At 50.7% G+C, this 17,851-nt stretch overlaps 1 protein-coding gene across 3 annotated transcripts in view; it reads left to right on the top strand.

Annotated features, from left to right (window-relative positions):
• CSNK1G1 (casein kinase 1 gamma 1) overlaps positions 1–17,851 on the top strand; it is a 111,560-nt gene extending 93,709 nt beyond the window's left edge. For 2 of the 3 annotated variants that reach the window (XM_075431528.1, XM_075431529.1), the window contains 5 exons: positions 1,619–1,723; positions 5,582–5,689; positions 9,042–9,148; positions 11,481–11,504; positions 14,550–17,851. In XM_075431528.1, coding sequence (XP_075287643.1) covers positions 1,619–1,723; positions 5,582–5,689; positions 9,042–9,148; positions 11,481–11,504; positions 14,550–14,604 — 399 coding nt within the window. In that variant the 3' untranslated portion in view covers positions 14,605–17,851. The remainder of the gene's footprint in view (positions 1–1,618; positions 1,724–5,581; positions 5,690–9,041; positions 9,149–11,480; positions 11,505–14,549) is intronic. The other variant, XM_075431530.1, reaches the window with a different exon arrangement.

Genomic DNA, 17,851 nt, shown 5'->3' with positions numbered 1-17,851 from the left:
CTCTGGAGCCCTCAGCACAAGAAGGACACGGAACTGTTGGAGCGGGTCCAAAGGAGGGCTACAAAAATGATCCGAGGGCTGGAGCACCTCTCCTATGAGGACAGGCTGAGAGAGTTGGGCTTGTTCAGCCTGGAGAAGAGAAGGCTGCGGGGAGACCTCATTTCAGCCTTTCAGTACTTAAAGGGAGCCTATAGGAAAGACGGGGACAATCTTTTTAGTAGAGACAGCAGTGACAGGACGAGGCGTAATGGTTTTAAACTAAAACAGGGTAGGTTTAGGCTGGATATAAGGAAGAAATTCTTTACAATGAGGGTGGTGAAACACTGGAACGGGTTGCCCAGAGAGGTAGTGGAGGCCCCATCTCTGGAAATATTCAAGACCAGGTTGGACAGGGCTCTGAGCAACCTGATCTAGCTAGCGGTGTCCCTGCTCGCTGCAGGGGGGTTGGACTAGATGACCTCTAGGGGTCCCTTCCGACCCAAAACTTTCTATGATTCTATGATAAGACATACAGGAGGTCTAGGCAGAGCTCTGATAGATGCTCAGTGAATAGTAACAGAAACAGGTTCTGAGCTCAAAAGATCTTGGGGGTTACTCTACTCTGGAGGCTGAACCAGCTCTTTATAGCACGTGGCAAGGAAATGTGGGAGTAACCAAGCTCCATTTAGCAGTTCCATGACACCAGATGGACCATAATCATGATCTCGTTGCATCGCTTCTGTTGTCAAAAGCCATTTATACTCAAGAAGACCTTGACCAAAAGATGTGTCATGGGGAAATCTGATAGGAAAGTCTAAAGCTCTTCCACTGGCTGCCTATCGCTTGTGTTTTGTGTCACTGTGCTGATAGCCTTCTTGCTAATGGCCAGTCACCACACACCAGCAGTGACAAAGGCACCTGTAAATTAATTGTCACTGGTGCCAGATCAAATGCCTTCGGTGCGAAACTTGGTGCCGTTGCTGGTGATTTACCGTCCCAACTATATTTAGCATTACCAATGTTTGCTGCGCCCAAAACAGTTCATAAGAAATCATTCCCTTTGTGAATCACGATTTTTCTCCTTATTTTTGTTTAATTACAAAGGCAATTGATAAAAAGCACCTTGTAAGACAAGCATGCTATTGATGATAACTGCAGTGGTTGCTATGGAGATTTTGATGTTGTGAGCAGGAATTATGACTTTGGCGAGAATAGAGCAGATGAAGCTTTAATTTTAACACGTCCTGTTTCTATGCAAACGTGATTTTTAAAAGTGGCAAGACAAGGGGATGAGGAAAACAAGTCTGTATATTTTTGGTTGTAATAATCCTATGAGACACGCTAGGTGTGACCTGACACCAATACAGATACCTAACTATATCTTTTTAACTAATTTTTATACAAGAGGTTTAGTGCTGCTATCTAGCATCAAATCACATGTCTATCAAATCATGGGGATTTTATAGCCCTGGCTGTAATTTTCCTTGGTTACTGTCAGTACCTTTGGGCAGTGTTTTGATGTTTTCCTGCTTCTAGCCGAGTGGAGCCAGCCTGACAAGTTAGGTTTGTGCGTGCGTGTGTTGAGAGAGAGCAGCATCTTCAACACTGGGTTCATCCTAACGAACGCCTTGCTTTCCAGCCTACTCCAGTGGGATCTGTCCACGTAGATTCTGGGACGTCCGCAATAACAAGAGACAGCCACGTCCATAGGGATCGGCCATCGCAGCAGGCGCTTCGCAATCAGGTGCGTTGCTCACAACTGCTTCGGCGGTGCTCCATTGTTTGACACCTCTCTGAATTCCTCTTGGTCTGGAGAAGCAGAAGCCGTATGCCACTAGAGGTGTCAGGGGCTGATTCTTGCCTTGGTCATGGCAAGCACAATTGCCGCCTAATTTAGAGATTGTGATTTGAACAGAATTTTGTCGAAGCAACAGGTTGTTGAAATACTGTATCAGCCACTGGAATTTCTCAGGATCATGAATCAAGTGCAGTACAATTTGGAATGGGTCATTTTTCTGTAGTTTCTGGGTAAGCTGTTTATGCCAACTATCCAGTCTGGTCAGACTACCTGACGTACCCAGCCAACAACGTTCTTTTGGGTGCTTTTACTCATAACACATGGACCGTGGAGTAGACCAACAGGTGTGGTGATGGCAGCCTGCTCCCAGGTGCCCTCTTCCCATGGACTGTGTGGCTGCGATAAGGATGTGCATGTCCCATGTACGTGCAATATAGCCTTCTCGGGGTGTCCAGTTCACAGCAATGAGTGTTGCAGAGCATAAAAGACTGCCAGGGTAGGGTCTCTTGGGGAGGCTGGGCATCATGGTCCAGATGAACTGCCAGTTTTTGAATTTCCCCGTTTTTTCCTTTCTAGTTGTAATATTTTGTTGGTGTTGAGAGTTTGGGTTTTCTGTATTAACAGAATTGATCAGAAGTTCAGTAGATCTCCAGCTGCCGGCTGCTAGCTAGAGCTGTTGATGCTCTTACTTCCCAGTGAGTGGTTCTAGGCTCGCTCTGCTCCTCTAACCGCTGTGTGCTCCTTGTCTGCCAGCTCTGCTCCCGCTCAGCTCGCATGAGCTGGGGTTCGTGGGTGCAGAATCGAGTGTGAGATGTAATAACCCGTCTGGGCTCAGCTTTCCTTGTTCCATGCAGCTGGGGTCTGAATGGTAGAGCTGCTAACGTAGAACACATCTCAAGCCATCAGCTATAATCAGGATGAATACCCCTCATTAGAAGTGTTGCTTGTAGGAAGCAGGATTGTTTGAAGCACGTTTGCAGTGCTGCATTTATGCATGCTCATTAGTGTGGACTGGTTTGTGAGTACTAGTAAAATAATCTGCTTTAATATATTCCCTGATTAATGCATTAACCCCCCTTTTTTGGGTGGCAGTCTCTAGTTGTCCGCTTTGATGACAGACCTTCACGCTATGTACGTAGGAGGCATCTTGTTTCCTTTAAGGGACAATGACGCCTGGCTTCATTTTCAAGCATGTTAGTTCACAAATTATAGTATGTAGCCCAAAGAAATCTGTCCTATTCCCAAAATATTATGCAGGCAGCCTTCAGTCCTTGTTCTTCTGAGCCTGTCAGATGATCTTGATGCTGGATTGCATGGCAGCTTTTGTCATTTTTTTTTAACCTAACCATTACTTAGGATGCTGAATTATTTAATATTCCCAAAGTGCAGGAAAAATCAGTTTCTTCTCACCAAAACATAAACAACTGTATTCCAAGGGATGTTCCTTTTAAATGTTGAGCAAATGATTTGTCTAAAGGAAAAAGTAGAAAAAATAAACACCTAGAGCAGTGAATTGGAGGCATGGGTTTGGGTCAAGCAACTGCCTTGATCTCCAGATTTAATTGCCTTAATTTTGTTCTTCAATATAATAACCACAGATTCTCTTTTATAGTATTTGGTTCCCAGGAAAGACGCTGCCATGAGAGAATGATCTCCTTTATGTAGCCTTTTCCTCTTGAAATGATGATACTTGCTATCTGTCAAAGACGGGTGAGCCCTGCCCCCTCTGTCTTCAGGTGCCAGTCTTGTCTTGCAGTTTGGTAGCTGGTAGGAAGGTGATGAGTGTTGACGGGAACTTGATGCTCTCAGATTTCATGGGCGTCACTTCCCCAGTGGCACTACTCGGGCTGCGTTTTGGGCAGCTCAGCTCAAGCCTACTTTAAAACCAGATTATCACGTACTTCGCTGTAGAGCTAAAAGAGAAAAGTGTGGCTCCTGTGGCTTCTAGAGCCTCTCCTAGAAACTGCTTCCAGGCTCCCAGGCAGAAGCTTGCTTATCCTAACGTTGACATAGCATGGTACCACTTCATCGTCGGGGCTAGCCGAGCAACCTGATGGCGTAGTGCTTTGGAAGAAGCAGCACTCAAGATCTGTCTTCTACTAGCTTTTGAAACCTGCATTTAAATTCTCCAGTTGTTCATAATCTTGTGACTTGCAGCCATTAGAAAAAATATTCCAAGGGAAGTGCTTCTCCTTTGAATGTCACCAAGTACAAAAAGTGTGAGCAGCGTCTCCAGGCTGATGGGAAGAATGTGTAACAAGAAGATTTAATAGGACAAGCCTGGACAAGACCACCTCTAGGGAAATACTGTCTGTGAACTGGATTTGGTGACTGCTCGGAAGGAGGAGCAGCACTGCGGGTCACTCCGGGAGGGAGTCAGAGGTCACGTGCAAAGGGAACGATAGCAAATGTTTTTTAAAATGCCGGGAGACAACTTTTTATTCTGCTCCCCTTTGCATGTGTTCCTATTCTAGTTGAGTCACAATTTACTAGCTAGTGTTGAAGTTTATTCAAAGGTTTCTGGGGTTTTTCTCCTGTGTGGAGCAGCTTTTTTTTTTTTTTTTTTTTTACAGTGGCACTGAGCCCTGTGGCTTCTCTCTTGCTCAGACCAGGGCTCGCGCTCATCGTCTGTGGCTGCAGGGAGTAACGCAACGTAGTGCTGGGGAAAGGCCGGGCCTGTGCACCCCTCTTTGGTTAGCTCCTTCAGCTTCACTGCTGATAACCTGGTGTTTGTTCGCTCGCACCTTTTGTTTCCTGGCCAGGCGTCTGTGTTCAGCATCCTTCCTGCCAGGAGCGTGGGCGCTGGGGGGACTCTGCTGCTCTGCCCTCTCTTCTGCCAAATTTCTGTTTCAGCTTTGAAACACTTGCGTAAGTTTTTTATATGGTGTCCAGGGAGACACCTTTTAAATCTGTTCCGTGATCACTTTGGGCTTGACTGTGTCCTCTGCCATTGGCCTTTGGCCAGCACAGATCTACCTGTTTGTCCAGTGCTTCCCGGTCTTAGGGAAGTGTTCCTCCAGCTGGTCGGTTGGCTTTAGGTGCGGCAAGATCCTGCTGGGTCTTAGGTGAGTGCTGGATGTGTTGTCATCAAAGCTGGGCGACTTGTAAGGAGCTTCACGTGCAAGTGCAAAGTGGTTCTTCTGAGAAAACAAATACATTTCTAATAATTTAATTGCCTGAAGTTTTCATCTGTTAGGGATAAAGAAGAAACTGTTAGCGAAAGTTTCTTATCTACTTTTCTGCAGAAAACCAAAAAGCCACCAACCCTCTCTCCAGTCAAGCAGGTGTGGTGGATGTTTCCTTCTGCACTGTACAGGTGAATCAGTGTGTGGAACTAGCGTTTGGTGAAATAAAACGTGGCTTTGTTTTATATTGCAAATTGGAGTTTAAAAAAATCGTATTTTAGGGAGGTTGAGCTTGTATATCCAGTCTTGCTGCCATGCCAAGCGCTCTGGTGTGTGTGACCTGACAGACGTAATTAAACGTACTGTCAGTGTGTTTATTTCTATGCTGAAATCCATGGAAATGAAGCCGTGTAAAGAAGTAACTTCCTGAATAGATCTGAGCTTTCTCTTCATGTAGCAGCTAGACAAGAAGAAATCCACTCCTGCAGTGGATTACTGCAGACGCCACTGAAGTAAAGTATGATTTGCACTTGGTAAAGAGATTTTAGCCCAGCTAAAAGTTTAAATGCCTTGCTTTTTGCAAAGAAACTAACTCACTAACAAAAACCCTATTATTTCTTCCCCTCATTCACTTTTGCCCTCTCTTCTGTTTCTCTCGTGCTTCTGAACTTGTGAGCAGGCGTCATCAGATCGCCGAGGGGAGTGGGAGATCCAGCCAAGCCGGCAGACGAATACCTCGTACTTGACATCTCATTTGGCTGCAGATCGGCACGGAGGATCAGTACAGGTACCTCCTCTTCCTGATGTGTACAGCCTTGGTGTGAGAATTTGTGTTAAATCCCCTGAATTCTCCTCGGACCGCAGTAACATCATGGTCAGGAGTGCAGTTTCACAGGCCAGTCTGGTCCTGTGCTGTACGCAACGCTCAAGCCATGGTTTTGTGGGACCCAAGCTGTGACGGCCAATATTGTTGCTGCTACCGTTTCGATGAAGCTTTTCCTCTGGGAGCTATTTTGAACTCAGATTTGTCAAACTGAACGCAGAAAGCAGTGTATGTTAGCAGGTTTGGTCTATAAAGCACCTTTCCATCCCCATCTTGGGGATGCTCTTAGAAGCAGCTGAAATAGGGTTTGTTGCAAATAACCGCAACAAGTGTTAGGAAAAGAGTTGAGCTGCTCCAGTTCAGGCTTGATAGGCGAGGTTCCTATGAAATTCCTGCTGCCTAATGGAAATCTAGGGCTGTCAGACTGAAGAAGAGCACAGGGGATGGCTGGCGCGAGTAGGCTGTACAGCCACTTCTCCCTGCGGATGGAGGGGAGACAGGCTGAGCTGTCGCTGCAGTTGCAGGGTGTGGTGACCCTGTTCTCTTGCTCCCCGGTGCATTTTAGTTTTGGATCCAGTGGCAGACCAGCACAAGTGTGAGGCATGGTGGCTGCACGGTGGATTGCTGGGTGATTGCGCTGTGGAAGGTGGATGAGCAGAGGATGTGCGATGGTGCCAGACAGCATTAAAGGTGGCACTACAGCCAAGTTTTTAAATTCCTGAAAAGACCGCTTCTATTTATGAAACCATACCTGCCTCTGGTTGTCACTCAGGCTCGCTAAGGGAGTTTCTTGCTCTACTGCCAGAGTAAGGTGGCTGGACGTGCTAGAGAGAAGATGCAAGAGTCATTCAAGCAAACAAGAACTGTCTCATACTGCTGGCGAGGTAAACTCTTTGGCAGAGGTTTGCCTGCAAGAGTGGGCTCTGGTGCCAAACACAACACTTTGAAAAGTGGCTCTGGTGAAATGGGAATTAGTGCCTGGAGTAGGACAGAGCTGAGCTGAGGAGACAGGTAGTGCAGGATGCCTCGAAGTGAAATGCAGATTGGATTGAAATGTTTACTGATTCCTGATACTTTGTTGTATTCAATGATTTTCTGGCTTGATTAGCCATGTTCCTTTTTTTCGTTTAAAGATATTTTACCAAGTAGCAGAGAAACTGAAAGAGAAGAAGGAACTAATGTATGTGTAGCTCTGGTCTCAGACGTGAGCAGACAGTAAACTGGAGAAGTGTTCAAAGCGAGGTTGGACAGGGCTTTGAGCAAGCTGATCTAGTGAAAGATGTCCCTGCCCACAGCAGGGGTGTTGGACTAGACGATCTGTAAAGGTCCCTTCTGACCCAAACCATTCTGTGATTCTATGAATTCAGCACTCGGTAAGTACAGAGTAGGTGGTTTTATTCATTTTTTTTTAATGTAAGGGGAATAGTTTCCTTGTGCAAAGCCAGCTACAGTAATAATGCAGTCGTAGGCTGAATTTGACTGGGAGGGTTGCCTACCTGAGCAGTTTACAAGCCTGTATGTGCCACCATCAGCATTAAAATTTGGCTTATCTGCAGCGAAGAACAGGAAATCTTCTGCTGCGCGTGGCTGCTGGGCTGCAGATGCTTAAATTGTTTCTCAACAGATGCCCCAGCTCATGCTGAACCCTTGGAAGGTCAGTAGCTTCAGGTGGCCGTTTCCTTTAAGGCAGCAGTTGAATTTGCCATATCGAGATGAAGTGGCGGCATGTAGAAAAAGAGGAGGAAAACCAAAGCCTTTTGTAAAATGAAATTTAACAAGCAGCTGGAGAAAGTGTGGAAAGATCACTGGGAATAGCACCATGAAGTGCTAGCATTTTGCAAAGTTGTGTAAGAATTGTGGGGTTCTGGAAAACCTGGGTGGGCCTACAGTGTGGTGAGTCTGGGAAGGGAGATGTGAGGAGAACCTAAGGAATTGTCACTCGAGGAGAGCTGAGTCCTGACCTGTCCTGGCAGAGACTGGCCACAGGACTTGATCTTCAGAAACAGCAGTTGCTGGTAGAACCTAAGTATTCAAAATGAATATGAATAGATGCACGTAATAGTGAGGGGACATCTGCTTCAGTGGCTTCCTGCCCTTCACCTCGGGTGGCTAGGTCATCCAGAGCCACCAGGAGTACTGGGCAGCACCTTGACACCCGCCATGGGAGATACCTCCTTTTATCTTGTAGAAGGGCAAAGAGGTGGAGCAGGAGGGGAACCACGCATCGTTACAGCTCTGGACCTGGGAGCAGCTCCAGGTGTTCACAGCATCGTGCTGGAGCCTGTCCTGCCTTCCAGCTGGAGTGCGGAAGGGCGAGCTGAACTTCAGTCCCATACAGGATTCTTTGCTGGTTGTTGTGGCAATGGAGCAATGATCAATTATCTAAAAAATTACATGTTCTCCTGGCGAATGCAGAGCTGCTGGCAGCTGGGGATCTGGGTGACCAGACTCTTTTCAGTGGTGTTCAGCAACAGGACAAGGGGCGATGGGCACAAACTGATGCAGAGGAAGTTCCATCTGAACATGAGGAAGAACTTCCTCACTCTGAGGGTGACGGAGCACTGGAACAGGCTGCCCAGGGAGGTTGTGGAGTCTCCTTCTCTGGAGATATTCAAGACCTGCCTGGACGCGGTGCTGTGCAGCCTGCTCTGGGTGACCCTGCTTCGGCAGGGGGTTGGACTAGATGGCCCACAGAGGTCCCTTCCAACCCCGAACATGCTGTGATTCTGTGATGCTGTAGTCATCCCTATAGTGGAAATGCCGAAGTAAGCCATAATGTCAGCTGTGAAGCAAAAAATGATGAGAGACTGTATCAGTAGCTTTTGGGTGAGGACCTAATTCCAGAAACTGGCTGTGTAAGGAGTGCGACTCTGGTGGCCCTGGAGTGACTTCTTCCCATGATGCTGGCAGGCAGCAGGACCGAGTTGCTCACTTGTAAAGGTGTCAGGAGAAAAGAGTCGACATAACACAGTTTGTGTGTGTATAGAAGGCTGTCAGTTAATCTTCACACTAGTGGCATAGCCCCCCAGAGACATGAAGACCTGTGCTGGGCACAGAAGGAGCAAGAACTACTGGACTCAGGTGGAGTCCCCTGTCTCCTGTTCTCCTTGGATGAACCAGGCTGGTCTCTCCAAACGGGAACATGATCCAAAGGCATCCAAGAAATCCCACAGCCTGCTAAGAGGGTGCAAAGAGACAAGAGCAAACAGAAGTTATTCCGCAGATTTCCCATTCCCACAGCATCCCTGGTCCAGGCAGGTGGAGACACATCATGTGCAAGGGGGCTTCGTTAACGGGGCGCTCATTTGTGTTTCAGGTGGTCAGCTCGACCAATGGGGAGCTGAACGTGGACGACCCGACGGGGGCACACTCCAACGCGCCGATAACAGCACAGGCAGAGGTGGAGGTGGTGGAGGAAGCTAAGTACGTTTGCTTTACAAACAGGCTTTCCACTGGTGTGGTCATTAATCCTCCTCCTGGGACGAGTGGGGATGTTTACCCGTGGTGAAGTACTCGATGCTCGTGTCCCATGCCCTTTTCCTTGCATATTGCTGCTTTTGTGCATGGTGTCTTCAGTGCTGCTGCTGCTGCTTCTTTTTTACACTTGTCATGGCTGGAGAACGTAACTCTTATCCAGAGCATGTATTGCAAGATAGACAGTAGCACAAATACCAAAATAATGTGAATTGATTTCAGGAGTCCCGGTGAGCGTCCCCTGCTGCAAAAGGAGAACGCGCTGTACTCTCGTGCTGAGAGTGTAGGAGTAGCTTGAGCACAGATCAGTGAAGAGAAGACATTGTTGGTCTGAAAGTTAGCACTTTGTTTCTGGCTGCAAGAAGTGGATGCCAGGTATCCAGAATGGTCATAAAGTAACTCTTGAAGGGATGGGTCCTTCTCTCTGTCAATTCTTTTGGTCCAGCCCAATGGAAGCTGAGTGAGAGAAACCAGAAGCAGCCCTCCTGCTTGTGGGGAAGAGCATCCTCCTCCGAGCTGACCTCTCCTCTGTAGCTTGTGGTCAGGAGTGAGAACTGATGTACAAAGTTGCTGCTTTGATCATTTTGGCCTCCTTTGCACACGTGCTGCATCTGGCACCATCACGTCACCTTTTGCATGATCCTCAACATGTGACCTTCTCACTGCCTCTGAACTAGACCAGGACCTAGCAGGTCACAGTGTAATCCTGACACTCCCCGTGTGAGGCGTAAATAGGCCCCGGGGCTGCCTTGGAACTGCTCAGTGCCGTGACGCTGCCCAGCAGCATGGTTATAATTTGACTGGATGACAGTGGTGTCGCTTGTGCCACATGGTTTGTCTTGGCCTTCATGGGAACCTCTGTTAGGAACGGCTTGTGGGAAGGTGACGAGGAAAACTGGCAGCCGTGAGAAAGGGTGTGTTGATGGCAAAGGCCCCTAGGTATGCATCGGGCCGAAGCCACTGCTAGTTGTGCTGGAGGTCTTCTGCTGTCTGTTCCTCTGTCCCTCGGGAAGCACTTCGGCGTGGTCTTGCTCACTGGAAGCTGGCCTGGCCATGATCCTGCCCGAGCAACAGATACACTTTCTCCTCCCAGCCAAAGAAGCGAGCCTTGGTTTTGGTACAGGCTCCTCATCGAGTACGGCGGGGTGGGGGAGATACTGATTTGTAGCTTGCAGGGTGGGCAATATTCCTCCTAGATATGGGTAGTGTGGCCTGCAGAGACCACCAGTGTGGCATCACAGGTTCTGCCTTGATCAGACTGGAGTGGAGCTCTCTGGGCATGTGGCTCACTCCTCGGATGAGGCAAATTGCCACCCTTAACCATACAACAACCCAATGCAAGGGAGAGCCAGCTTTTAAGCTGGGACCACCTTCAGCCGATGTTTCTGCAGCACCTTGTTGAGTGAGGCCAGGGTCCAGGCCCTACACCCATGTACAGGGGAGATGTCAAGACGGGTGAAAAGGATTGTGCAAGGGCCGTGCTGCCCAAGCCATGTCTCACAATGCATGGAACGGTTCTGTCTCTCTCTAGCTCTTGTTTTTGTGGTCTCAAATAGGTTTTGGAGGTGCTGGGAAGCAGAGCATAAGCTGCTTTGCACTGGCAGGTTTGGGGTCTCTTGTAATTCCCAGGTGTAGTCCGCTTCATTCCTCTTGCCACAGGGAGGGTTGGCTTCATCTTCCCTTGTATCTGCGCTCATAAATCCCCTCAGATATATGGGGAGGGCAAAGGACTTTTTGATTCTGTCCTGCAGTAAAGTGGGTCAGAAAGAGCTAGAAGGAGCTGGAGCTGAGGCTCTGTGTTTTGAGACGACATGCAGCAGCAGAAAGGTCTTTCCCTGGCACTCGTGGCAGGTAGAGGAGCTGTGCAAGTGCTGCTGCTTTGGGGTACACTGGAGATAAGCTCCTTCGCTGAAAGGCAGGTCCCAGGCATAAATCCATGATCTGGCCCTTCTGCCGCTGGAGCTGCAGGGACAAGAGCAGTCTCCTTTCCTGGTGGCCCCGAGCTCCTTTCTGGTAAGAACCCCATGGGGCCGGTGCCTTTGTGGAGAACAGGGGGTGTTTGTCGGAGGCCTGAGACCTTGGAAAGCGTGGCAGTTTTCAGTGGCACCATGGCAAGGGCAGAGGTGGTATGAGGGCTGGGGGTGGGCGGCGGGCAGGCATGGTGTGTGTCTGCCAGTCTGCACTGCATGTTTGCATGGCTGCAGCGACATGCTTTCATCCCACCTCTGTGAACTAATTGCTCTTTCTTCCTTTCTGTGTTTTTTCTCTACACTCTCTGTAGCTGCCTGAAAATGCTCAACTTGTGGTGAGTCCCTCTCTCCAGTCCACATGCAAGGGGGAGCGGACCAGACTAGACTGGGGCTGGCAAAATCAAACCGACCAAACCCTAAAAAGGCACAAAGTCAAAGCCAACCCAGAGCTGTTCTGATTTTAGGACCATGCTGAGGACCGCATGCAATATTGGGGAGGGTGTGGGCTCTGTCTGAGTGCCCACATTAGGCCAAGAAATTTGGCTGATGTCTGAACTGATGGATGCAAAAGATGGATTTTAATCCTTTTCTATTCGGCTTGTCATCTCGTCCAAACTGTTACGTCCATGAGCAGATGATGTCTGATGGAGTTGGGCAGAGTCGGGACCAGGCTTGCCAAGCATCTTGCAGGAATTCCTCACGCAGACGGTCATGAAGGGAAAACCTTGTGCAGGGTATCGAGGGGAGGGGGCCAGTCACTTCCTCAGAGAGTTTTCTCTGAAGAAGCACAGGCCAGGGCCTGTATCGTTAGAGAGGATGGGAAGACATGGCCACGGAGTCTGGCTGCAGAGCCCCAGCTAGAGCTCCAGCTTGGAGAGGGTGGGTGGGAGATAGCTCCTTTCCAAAAACCCTGCAGCTGCCAGCCGAGGGTGCAGGTGAACAGGCTTCTCCAGGACAGACGAGGCAGAAGGGTTGGGATTAGCCCTGGTCCAAGCCCAGCTCAGGCCTGTGTACGGTTTTATCAGGGTTTCGAAGCCACAGCTGTAGTGTCCTGGTTTCAAGGTGTCCCACAGAGGTGTTCCCTCCTTCCTTGCCCCTTGGGGAAACCACGTACCCAGTAAGCGGAGGACCAAGCGGAGACTCGGATGAGGAGTTTGTAGGTCCCAGGGAGGGCTGACTGGTGGGAACTGCTACGGAGCAAGGTGACAAAGCCCGTGTGCGGCGAGGAATGTCCTTGTTGGACGGGAGACTGACTGCCTCTGCCCTGCTCTCCATAGGCATTGCCTCCAATACCTCTGGCATCTCTGGCTTCTCTGTATGTCATAGTCTGGAGCTGTTCTCTTGGGCATTGTCTGCATGCAGAGAGATCACATTCTGTAATTGTCAGCCTGCCTTATTCTTTTATTTTGGTGTTTTGCCTCTGCCTGTCTGAACTGCCAGGACTTCCTTTCCTGAACCCTTCCCTGGACCTCTGAGTAACAGCCTAAAAAGACAGTCACAAGGAAAAACAGCCAGGAGTCAGTCAGCTCCCTTTGTTCGGTGCCCAAGGAAACGAGTGCTGCTCAGCCCTCTTCTTCCCTTACCCGCTGCATGCAAAATCATAACTTGTGCATCTTCCATCCTCTCTCCCCATAACATCCTCCCCCTTACTCACCGTTGCCCAAGTCATGAAGGAAGGTGGCTGCTGTGGGAGAGAAATATTGCGACAGGTTAAAGCAGGAGAGGGTGGCAGATGGCCTGGGACAGTAAAGCACAAGACCAGTCCTGGGGTGGGGGGTGAGAGTGCCAGCCGTGCGCAGGAGCCTGGGTTGGGTGATGGCAAAGCTTCAGACTGCATGCAGCAGACGTCAGGCTAGGTGGGTAGTGATGGAGTCGTCACAAGTCGCTCTAAGCCCGTGTTCCTGTGAGGACAACTGCTTTGCATTTTCTCTTGTCCCACCTCCAAACTGGGCCTCTTTAGGAACCTAAAGACAAATCGTGGACGTTAAACTTGCCCTTGCCCTTAGTCCGTGCAGGCCAGAAGAACATGTGGTAGGAGGTGGGCCTCCTCTTGCTGTGGCTGTTTGAGCTCTCCCTGTTGTAGGGGGTTTCGGTCTCCCCAGCAGACGATCTGCACTGGCAGGCTTGGCTCACAGAGGGGTAGTGGTCACCCATCGCTTTTGCACCCCATAGTAAGGCTTGTGCATCCAGGGGCAAGCACCTTCTAGGGCATGAGGGAGAACGACTCTGTTCCTCCAGCTCTTGAGAGGACAGAAGCGTAATGCTGACATTTCAGAGCTGTGAAGGACCCAGTGGGAAATAACTCAGAGAAGCTGTTACAGCAGTTTTGAATGCTGTTGGTCTGGCTGTTGCTCAAAGATGGTTGGAGGAAAAAATGGTCTTTGCATACTCAACTCTGCTCTTGCTGCTTAGCCAGGCATCCCTTCCACCAGCCTGGGAAAGCAGTCTTTCAGCATCACCCGGGCTTCTCTGGAGATGGCTGTAACGGCAGAAGGGGAAAGACAGTAGCTCAGGAGCAGAACTTGCACAGAACAAACACATTTCTTCTGTGCAGACAGAACCCTGACGCTGGGCTGAGGGTAGCAAGGTAGATACGCCTTACAGACCAAGTCATTCCGTAGGAAGCCAGGAGGGGTAGAAAACCTGGGCGACCGCTTTCAGAGTACCCCGCAAGTGAAACCACCACTCCTCAGCTGCGATGGGCATTCGTCTCCCCACCTCAGCCTCCAAATACCCATCCTTCTTGCTTCCCCCAGTCCCCAGGCGCTGTGCCACCTCCCTCGCATCGGATGGGGGAAGAAGCAGGGGTTCTGCATCCCGGCACTGAATGAGTTATCCAAGGTGGAAGCTCTGGTTATCATGAAAGGTTCAGTAAAGAAACCTGGTCCCTGAGCCAAGATCCCTTTGGAACTTGACCTTGTACTGAACAGTGGTGAAAACCGCGTGTCTCACAGCTGGGAAGAGCAGCCAGGGCTCACTGTCCCGGTCCGCTTCCTCCAGGGTTCGGACAGAGGGAGCAGAGCATCTGGATCCTTGTTTGCTGCTTTCCCAGATGGCTCCTTGCGCTCCCGCCCCAGTCGAGCCTTGGGAGGGAGACAGCCTGGCTTCCCGTGCTCAGGGGCTGCGCCCCACTGTTGCCTGCAGCCTTTGGGCCGCGGGATGTGACTGCTTGCCTTTGCTGGTCTGCCAGTCCAGGCTGGTGGTGTCAACCGTCCAGCAGCCTTTGCCAGCCGTCCTGCAGGACGGCAGGTCTGCCGGGGCCTCGGGCCGGGCGCGCAGGGGCTGTTGCATGCGGCTGAGTGGAGGGAAGCCCGGGGTGGTGGGGGACCTTCCTGGGGTGCCGGGCGCGGGGCTAACTTACCTTGTCCTTTGTGCCCCAGGTGCTGCTGCTTCTTTAAGAGGAAACGGAAGAAGACGGCTCAGCGTCACAAGTGACCGGTGCCTCCTGGGCCTTGCAGGAACCACCGCGCCTGCAGCTCCTACCCTGTCTCACTGGAAGGGGCTTCTCTTTAGGGGGGAGGAGGAGGCATAGGAGGAAGAGAGGAAAAAAAAAAAGTGACATTTTAAACCAAAAAGAGAAGAAAACTTTCCAAAACAAACCACTCTGGGGTGGATCTGCTGAATGGTCTCCCTCGTTCACTCCAAGCCTGAAGCTCCTTTTGGGACCAGGACTGTGGCTGGCTCAGGTCTTGGTCGCCCTGGGAGGGGGGCTGGCTGGCTGACCCTCTTTCCCGTTGTTTACGGCGAAGGCATCGTTCACGCAAACCTGAGGACTGTGCTTAGTTCCTGCTCACTTTCCTCCCCTCCCTCCCCTGCACTCTCTGCTCCTTGGTCCTCCTCCCTCCTTAATTAAGCAAAGAAATACTGTAGGCTCGATTGGCTGTCGAGAGGGCAGGAGGATGCTGTGTGGGCAGGAAAGTTGCGTGGGAGAAGGGCCTGACTGCTGCAGCAGTAAAGAGACAGGTTCCCTTTTCGGCTCCTTGGGAACAGTTACACTGTAATGTGCAAGCTGTGAGAAATTTGCAATCTACTGTTCCAGTTAGTTTTTTTTTCCGGCTCCCTTGACACCTCCCTCCTCTGACGGTAACAGAGCAATGTGGATTGTTTTAAAGAAGCTGACGTCGTTGCACTTTTTATTATTTTTAGCATTTACAGATGCACATTGTATCTGTGGATCTCTGCGTGGCCACGCGGTGCCAGCGCAGACAGACATTCAGCCGGGAAGACAGTGGGGTGCGAAGAATGCCCTCGAGTGGGGATGTCGACGACATCCGCACAACCCTCGTGCCAGTGTGGGGTTCCCAACGCCCGCCTTGGGCCACGCGCTGAGGAAAGCATACTTGAATTTTCAATCACCCTTTCTCGCTGCCCGGTGAATGTCCCTACCATGTTTCCCTACACCGTGCCTGACCCAACCGGCTGGGAGATGCGAGGCCGTAGCCCAGTGTTGGCAGGAGGGAGCGGCGTCAGCTTTGCTGGGCTGGGGGAGTTTGCGCTGGTGTAAGAGGTAGATCTGGATTAAGGTAATGGGGAGGCAGCCATTTCTCAAAGCGCAGGCGTTTCTCGGGGTGGGCAACTGGGCAGCCTTCTCAAGTCCCTCCGGCAGGGTGGCTGCGAACACGTACCTTCTGCGAGAAAACGTTAGCAGGAGCAAAGCTTCCCCAGCAGAGGAGAGGAGACTTCACTGCCTTAACACTGATTCCATCTCCAGATGGTCAGATAGGTTTGACTGGAATAGCCTTCACGTCCTCTCTGCGAGCGTGGGTCTGGGGCACATGGGATGCCATCCCACCCCGCACGAGAAGCCACGGTTCTCACGCACCGCTTTTGAGCCAAACCAATAGCTAGCAAAGGGCTTGGGCACTTTGCACACATGTAAAAAAAAAGAAAAAAAAATTTGCATCCTGCTGCAGCGTTTCCAAACTTGGAGGAGGCCAAGGCTGCCTGGGGGTTACCGCAGGCGTGGCAGAGCTCTGGGAGAACCGGGGCAGCTTTTGGGGAGATTGTGAATAGGTTCCTTGTACTTTGTCTTTCCACATGTGATACCTAACCAGGCTGGGACTGTTCACTCAAGGGACTTCGCTTGTCAGAAACTCAGGCCTGGCTCACACCAGAAATCCTGGAGAACATGAAGGGAGGAAAGGGAGACACTAGATCTCATTATCTTTTATTTTTTTTAATGATGATCTGCAGAGCTTGGAGTTTGTGGAGTGGCACTCCCAGGACGTTCAGTTCCCCTGGCTGGGCAGAAGCGGGCTTGGAGGGCAGGAGATCACCCCAGACAGGGAGCTTCTGGGCTTGCTCTTTGTGCTTCCCTAAAGCAGGCCAACGCTGGTGTGGTGCCAGGGCAGAAAAGCATCGCTTCCTTGCTGGGCTCCCCACAGGGTGTCTCTTTGCCGTTCTCTGCTGCATTCTCTCCATGCCTTACCCCGATGAGCGCGGCTCAGAGGCACGGAGCTCTTCGCTCACGTGCCCAACCAGGAGACGCATGCACCCCGCTTCTCGTTCTGCAGAGCGCTTCCCTTGAGCCGTGCCATGAGCCAGGGCAGGGAGGGGACCACTCACCTCCCGCAGGCTCGTGCCGGGGCGCTTCGCCTGCTTGTCCCCTGCTGCCTGAGGGAGGACGGGACTGTGGCTGCATCCCAGCCCTTCTCTTTCCAGACGACTCCGCTGCCAGTGGCTTCCAGAAGCCCAGTGTCTCTGGCACAGGTGTTCCCCTCTCTGTTGTAGGAAACAATTGTTTGGCGTCTTGGGAGGGGGGGAAAGGGGCACAGGCGCTCCCCGGGGAGCGGTCCTGCCCGCCACAGACAGAGACGGGCCCTGAGACACTGCTGTTGCTGCCCTCCCAAGCCCCACTAAGTGCCTGTCACCAGAACTTGATTCCTTCTGCATCTCCTGCCGTGTTTGGTCATTCCTCGCTGCCTCCGGTCAAGGAGCAGCTCGTAGTTGCAGCATATGTAAGTGTTTGCAGGGTGAGGGAGGGCGGGGAGTAAAAGGGGCGATCTCGACAGTTTCTGTTCTTAAATGGTTTTTGGGGTTTTTTTTTGGTTTTTTTGTTTTTTTTAAAGTGAATGTATTTGATTGTTTAGAGACTTTCCTGACCTTGTTTTTAAGTGGGTTGGTTTGAAAGCTGTTTCACGGTGACCCACTACCGCTTCTCTCTGGAGATACGATGTTCTTTTAATCCTACGATGATGTGTTTGTAGGGGAGGACTGTCCCCCCACGGCATGCTGGTAATGCTCACTTGTACCAAGCCCTCTTGCACTATAATCGTACGTTGGACTCTTCTAAAGGGCAAAGATGTGGGGTGGCTTTTTTTTTTAGGAAAAAAAAAAAGGAAGCAGCTTAACAGCAAGCCCTGTGCTTGAAGAAACAACTGTCCCCAGGGAGCTCGGAGGTGACTAGGAGACACAAGCCAGACTGAGCCAACTGCGCTGTGGTAGGAAGCAGGGCATTAAGCCTACCTGGGTGAACTCTCCTCTCCTCGCGGGAAGTCGTTAGCGACTGGGAGACCCCAGGGGCGCGAGGGGAGGGCTCTCGGGCCCATGCGGCAGGAGGCACCCAGCACTGTGCTGGCGTCCCCGATGTAGCTCTCCTACGGTGCAGCCCACCAACGTTGCGACGCAGTCTTCTGAGGTATCAAGTGAGATGACTTTTTTTTTTTCAATAAAACATTGCACT

Source organism: Opisthocomus hoazin, chromosome 10 (assembly GCF_030867145.1).
Source record: "Opisthocomus hoazin isolate bOpiHoa1 chromosome 10, bOpiHoa1.hap1, whole genome shotgun sequence".
Classification (NCBI taxonomy): domain Eukaryota; kingdom Metazoa; phylum Chordata; class Aves; order Opisthocomiformes; family Opisthocomidae; genus Opisthocomus; species Opisthocomus hoazin.
This window is presented reverse-complemented; position numbering and strand designations above follow the sequence as displayed.